Here is a 6624-nt window from a genome sequence, read left to right as displayed (position 1 = left end):
ACAATAAATCTCAATACACAGAAAAGAGCTCTAACAGATATGAAACAGAAAAGCTCTGCAAACATTTTTTGTGAGTATGAAGCCCAAAGGGTGTTAGCACATATTTCTGTGTATTTTCTTTAAGAGGGATGGGTTGGGTCCTGTTTGTTGACCTCAGTGGGAGCTGTTCTGCTCTGCCTTCTTTTGAACCACACTTCTGATTGATTACTTTTTCTTGCCTTTCAAAGGCCACATATTTTACATAAAAATGTTGGGTAAAATGCTTAAAGATGAAACTAATGGCTTTGTTCCTTTTTTTTTTTTTTTTGTATCTGAGTAAACAGAGTGGGTTTTAGAGTTGCTGAGAACCACCAAAAGCAATATACCAAGCACTTCTGAAAATCAGATCCAGTTTTAAGAAGCCTATCATAAAGGTCAAATCATAGCCAAAGAAATCAGAGGGCATAGAATTCAATAAAAGAGACCTCAAGAATGGATGGGTAAATTTAGATTTTTTTCTTCAGAGCAAGTGTGTTTATTCCAAGCCTTTCTTTCTTCATGCAGTGCTCAATGGCCCTGGATAAAATGAAAGATTTGAATTTGAAAGAGGCAAGGCTCCAACTTCAGTTAGTTGAATTGGAAGGTATTCCCGTCATGGAACCAACATATAGCACGTGGGACCGAGTGTGGAAGTTCAAAGCCAGACCTGATGATCTGCTCATTGCAACCTATGCAAAAGCAGGTTGGTGTGGGTAGGAAACAGAATAGAAAAGTTGGGATAATGCTTATGGTTGGAATTTAAAATTATGTTTTTCTGTTGTGACTGATATTTTTTTAATCCCAAACCAGGCATATTTTAACGACATGAAGCTCTGTCAGCTGTGACTAGTAACTTCTGACTTCTTTGGCAGAACAACCATCTATTTTTATTGAAGTTCAAATGGTCAAAGTGTAATTACCTTTACTTAAACATTTCCTTTGATTATACTTATGTCTTAATGGTAACAATAGAAGTTTTCCATCAATACATAATGATTTAACAAAGCCTCGTAAAAAAGTCATCATTGCTAAGAAATATTAGAAACTGACTGAACAATTACTGACTGTATTATGTATATGGGGAATGACCTGTTTGTAAACCAGTACTGATTTCTGGAAATGGGTTTACTATTTTAAGGAAATAACCAAATTCACTTAATAATTTTGGCTAATGAAATAAAATACGTGCCATTAATACTAGCTATCTGGTATTTTATTCAGTAATTGGCCACTTAGCTCATTACTACTTTTGCTCTCAATCAGATCCTTTATACTTATTACACAGGAATACAAAGAACAACAAGCATCAATATTAATCCTGGATGAATAAAACCATGTTCAGTTTAGGGGATTCGGGAACATATTCAGGAATATTTGATGATCATAAAACAATAATTACTTGAATTAGCGAGTATTTTTAAGTTTTTTTTTCATTTGGGAAATAAAACCATTATTACAAAAAAAACCAACCAAACAAACAAACAAAAAAAACCAAAACCCAAAACACCAAAACTATTTTTGTAAAACCTGAAAATCTTTGATTTATTTACTGTATGCTGAAAGCAAAAACATTTTATGCAGCTTGAATTAAAACCTCTCAGGCATTGAACTGAAAAGAAATAAAGTTAGGGAGTCCATTTGACATTATGTTGTATCTGTCAGAGATGTACAATTCAAACTTCTTAAGAAGGGCTGATTTTCTGCCCACATTGCTTTGCAAGTTGTCCCTTAACCTGTTCTTTAGCTGACCAGCCACAGTACCTCAGACAAGATGTGGTTAACACAGAAATCACAGCTAAAAGGGAAAAGAGGCACAGGAGAGACCTAATAACGTAAGTCCTACAAGATGTTGCAGTAGCTCAGGGAGAGATAATGTTGTACTGACCTTTATTAAAGCATTTCAAATGGGAACATTGAAAATATTGTAACTTTTTTGTGTTGTCAAAAGGTATTAAATTTTTACTCACTCAAAGTACAAGTATTTAATTTTTTCATTCAAATTCAAGATGAAAACAAATGTTGAAATACTTGAATTTTTGTGAGGCATGAAAACTGGGAGGAGGGAATTTCATTCCTGTCCAAATAATGCAACCTTCAAACAGTAGTTTATCTCAGAGCTTTTTTCATTATTGGTGTGGGGTTGGAGGCGATTTCTGTGGTCAAGAAGAAGCCCATCTAAAATGGAATCCCTGAAAGTGTGCTTTGGGAATTATCTTTGTATTCCTAACTATGCATTTTTCCTCCATTACCCTCTCTTTCCACTTTGTCCATCACCTTCTGCACTGTTCCTTCCTCCTTTAATACAGAGTCCATCCTTCTTGCTTTCGGTTCCCTAACAGAAGAGACTCTTGGCTATCTCTGAGGAAAACATCTAAAAACTGACATTTTCAGGTACCACATGGACACAGGAGATAGTGGATATGATTCAACAAAATGGAGATGTTGAGAAGTGTAGACGCGACACTACTTACAAGCGTCATCCTTTTCTTGAGTGGTATATACCAGGGCCTTCATCTGTGAGGTATTCAGGTAACTATTACACAATTAAGTTGGCATGTTAGACAAAATGAAACAAAAAAAGCACCCAGTGCTGATGCCACAGGTTTTCTGAGAAAGGTCCCACTTGTTTTGTCACTGAACTATGCACCGTATTAGCTATTAGGGATCAGTTCAGTTGCTTTAACGTAAACATCTAGTGCTACTCAAGACAATGCAAGGCTGAGAGATGTGACTCAGGAGCTACTGAAGATCATGTTGTCTTGGAATAGCATCTGAAAGCCATGTGTGATAATCTACAGCCCCTGAAACAGCGGCAGATATGCATAAAATGGCAATATGAGGGCAACTGAATCTCATTATCTGATTGGGGGCTGTATGGAAGAGACCCCCATGTCATAGATGTATTCCCAAAAGGCAGATAATGTTTTCAGTGGTTTTGCCTCTGTTTTGAGTAACTGTTAAATTCTAGGGTTTAGTCATCTAAGCAAGCTGGGGCCAGGGGAGTGGGAGGCATTCAGGCAACCAGCAAGACTGACTGTTTTGCAAAGACAGTTGCCTACAAAAGCCTTCCGTCAGCAAGAGCTCCTGTTCCACACAAATCTTTAAGGCAAAATCTCTTCACATTTGAAGCTGAACAGCTTGACAAACTGCAGCAGAAGCACTACTTTTTCTCTTCTAAGCTAGACTGTCTTGACACAGAAGGAAACAGAATTGGTAGAAAACGACAGATGATGATAGGGAAAAAAATATAGAGGTCATGATAGATGTTTAAAAAGGAGAGTGGGAGGAGATAACACATCTCCACATATCACCAGACATTCCCAAATATTCAAATCCATATACCCATAGCTACTCAAAATCCACTGTTCATCATTCTCCTAGTTGCTCTTTCCATGCTATCCAGAAAGTCAAGTCAGCCAGGCTATTTTCATCATATCCCAAAAAGAAACCAAAATTTCCTAACTGCAAAGTGAAAGATCACTAAATATTGCAGAGGAAAAACTTTGGTTGGGCAAATATGAATTAGTATTCATCATTATCCCTTGGAATGCAGGGGTTAGACATGGGCCCAATAAAGCATTAAAAAGATATGAACCAGTTTCCCCCTCATTGAATACATAGGTAAAAATATCTCTAGAAATACTGAAGGTACTTACACAACATCATATATATGTTACATTGTTACAATTGCTTTGGTGATGAATGATCGTTACAAGGTGAAATGCTGAAAAGCCACAGTCAAAACGTGAGAACAGCAAAGAACTGCTAGTCCAATGTAGAAAACAAGTCACATCTCATAATGAAACATCCCACAGGCCTGGAGTTAGCTGAAGCTATGCCTTCTCCACGGATTTTAAAAACTCATCTCCCTGTGCAGCTGGTGCCGCCCTCCTTCTGGGAACAAAACTGTAAGGTAAGGCAAGGATGAAGAGGTAGGATTCAATTCTACTTCTCCTGCAAAGAAAATTACATAAACCAGGACTGAACACAGTTTCCAGAACCTAAAGATCTGCCCAGATATTTTCCCTCTGATGTGCAAAGCTTGTGTGAAACTGAAAGAGTCATGACTAAGTTACCTGTACTGGATTTCAGAAAATGGCAGTTTCTAAGCAAAATCTCTTAAGCTTCTGTCATCAGGCTCCAAAAGAAAACTCCAGGAGATGCTCAATATCTATGCAAGCAAGTGTAAGTTAATTTTTCTCCCTCTCTCTCTTTTCATATCAATAAAGATAATCTATGTGGCGAGAAATGCAAAAGACAACCTGGTGTCATACTACCATTTCCACAGAATGAATAAAGCAATGCCTGAGCCAGGAACCTGGGAGGAGTTCATGGAGAAATTCATGACTGGAAAAGGTGATGAACTGCAATCAATTGTAGAAGGGATTTTTTTGTTGTTGTTGTTGTTATTTAAAAATGCATGACATTGATTTATTTATTTCAGCTGTGGTTTAAAATTCAGTGCTGACACTCTACAGGATGTTCTCTACTGAGGGTGTTTCTCTAGTAATTTATCTTCATTCATGGATTTTTATTAGTACCTAAAGGATTAATTCTATCTTTACATTCCCATTTTGAGGGGAAAAAAAAAAGAAAAAAGAAAAAACTACCTTTTATTCTATCATCATTTAGAAACACGTGACAATTTTCAGGCTTAATCTCTTCGAGGTTAAAAGAAACCTGCTTGGAAGCCAGCTGGGAAGGAACAGTAGTTTAATTTGTTTTACACTATCCTGATATACATGAAACCAAGGTTTAATTTTGTGTAGAAATATGAGGTGTGAATTTGAGTGAAGAGAGTCTTTTTACCTAAATTCATCTGTATAAAACTCAGGCACCTGAACAAAATATCTAGCTAAAGACAGGCAACACCAGAAACTGATTCTTCACTTTCTGAAAAATGTGCTCATATCCAAGAAAGAAAGAAAACATGGCATGCTCAGGTAGATGGCAGTCTGCAGTTCTGGTCAGTAAAGCTTCCATAAGTCCTTAATATTTTTGCCACCATGTAGGCCTAGAAACGCCACTGTCTGCACCAGCATGAGATTCTCATGTCTAAAGAAGACCTTGTGACTTCTGTTTAACCAGCTCACCTTGGGAGCCATCTGTCCCAGTGCAGACATCTAGAATATAGCTACTTCTGTCCAAGCTAGTCACCTTGGTAATTGCTGGAAAGAACCTTCTGATAGTACACCAAATATTTAAAATAGTTAGAATCACAGAATAAGGCAAGTTGGAAGAGACCTTTGGTGTCCATCTGGTCCAAACCCCTGCTCAAAGCAGGGCAAATTAAGACCGGTCTTGTCCAGCTGATCAAATGAATCACTCTGGAAACATCTGTTTCTCGCTGTTGACTGTAAAGGCAGCCTGGATTTTTCATTCAGGGGTAAGCATCTGCATTTGTTGCACTATAAACTTACACATGAATCCTGCTCTAAGCATCTATGTATCATGTGTACAAATGCTGTGATAAGCACAGAGCACAACAGTCACAGTGGCAGTGATTAAAAATCAGCTGGGAAATGCCCAGACACTGGTTATGAGGGAAACGTGAGCATCACAGAAACCTAAAGACTGCTTGGGTATTTATAGCTAATGATGATGTTATTCCTTTTTCAGTGCTCTGGGGTTCCTGGTACGACCATGTAAAAGGATGGTGGAAAGCAAAGGATAAGCACCGTATTCTCTACCTCTTCTTTGAAGATATGAAGGAGGTAAAAGGCCGAATGCATATTTACAGAGCTCTAAAATCTGAAAGTCCAGTTGATAGTACCTACGATCAATAGTTTTCTGTTATAATGTCAGCAGTATCAGTAAATCTTAGGACAAACTTATTGTCTCACCCTGACGAGTGCAGCTTTCACAACAAGTTTGATTTCTTTTTTTTCCTGGCTCTCTACCTTATGCCACGTTATTCTCTCTGCAGAATCCAAAGCGAGAAATTCTGAAGATTCTGAAGTTCCTGGAGAAGGATGTGAATGAGGATGTTCTAAACAAGATACTTTTTTACACCTCCTTTGAGACAATGAAGGAAAATCCCATGGCAAACTACACCAGGGATTTTCAGGGAATAATGGATCACTCCATTTCCCCATTCATGAGAAAAGGTACCAACATTTGTTACTGGCATCAACTCAGTTTTCCTTGTCATTTGGTTTTGAAATAAGCCTTGAAGTACAAGTACCTGGTGAGTCATTGCAAATGGGCTTCAGGAGATACTAGTAAAATAGTCTTTTTTCTTTTCTTCCTTTGTTGTTTCTTAGGTGCTGTTGGGGACTGGAAGAATTATTTCACTGTGACACAGAATAAGAAATTTGATGAGGATTATAAAAAGAAAATGGCTGATACTTCGCTTGTTTTTCAGACAGAATTGTGATTATTAGCAATGGAAACTATTCTCTATGATCTTCAGCCTTTTCCATTTTACATATTTTGCTTTTCTCTCACAAAATGCCTGCAGTTCTAACATTTAAATCTCTCTCTTTCGCACACTACTGATTTTTCATTTTCATGAGAGTGCCCAAATTCTGTGGAAGTTTAGGTTGATCTTCCTGAAGAAAATAATGCCACTGGATGCTTCTCATTCATCCCTCCCACAGTTACTTT

At 37.6% G+C, this 6624-nt stretch overlaps 1 protein-coding gene across 1 annotated transcript; it reads left to right on the top strand.

The window, feature by feature from the left end:
• The first annotated feature begins 549 nt into the window (after window positions 1-549).
• Window positions 550-6394, top strand: LOC104487826 (sulfotransferase 1C1-like). The gene is made up of 7 exons (XM_010144919.1): window positions 550-721; window positions 2410-2547; window positions 3834-3931; window positions 4248-4374; window positions 5638-5732; window positions 5945-6125; window positions 6282-6394. The coding sequence occupies exons 1-7, from the start codon at window positions 550-552 to the stop codon at window positions 6392-6394; spliced, it is 924 nt and encodes a 307-aa protein (XP_010143221.1).
• Window positions 6395-6624: the final 230 nt, after the last annotated feature.

Source organism: Buceros rhinoceros, unplaced genomic scaffold (assembly GCF_000710305.1).
Source record: "Buceros rhinoceros silvestris isolate BGI_N320 unplaced genomic scaffold, ASM71030v1 scaffold5751, whole genome shotgun sequence".
Lineage (NCBI taxonomy): Eukaryota > Metazoa > Chordata > Aves > Bucerotiformes > Bucerotidae > Buceros > Buceros rhinoceros.
Note: the sequence above shows the minus strand (reverse complement) of the source record. Positions and strands in the feature narration are given on the sequence as shown.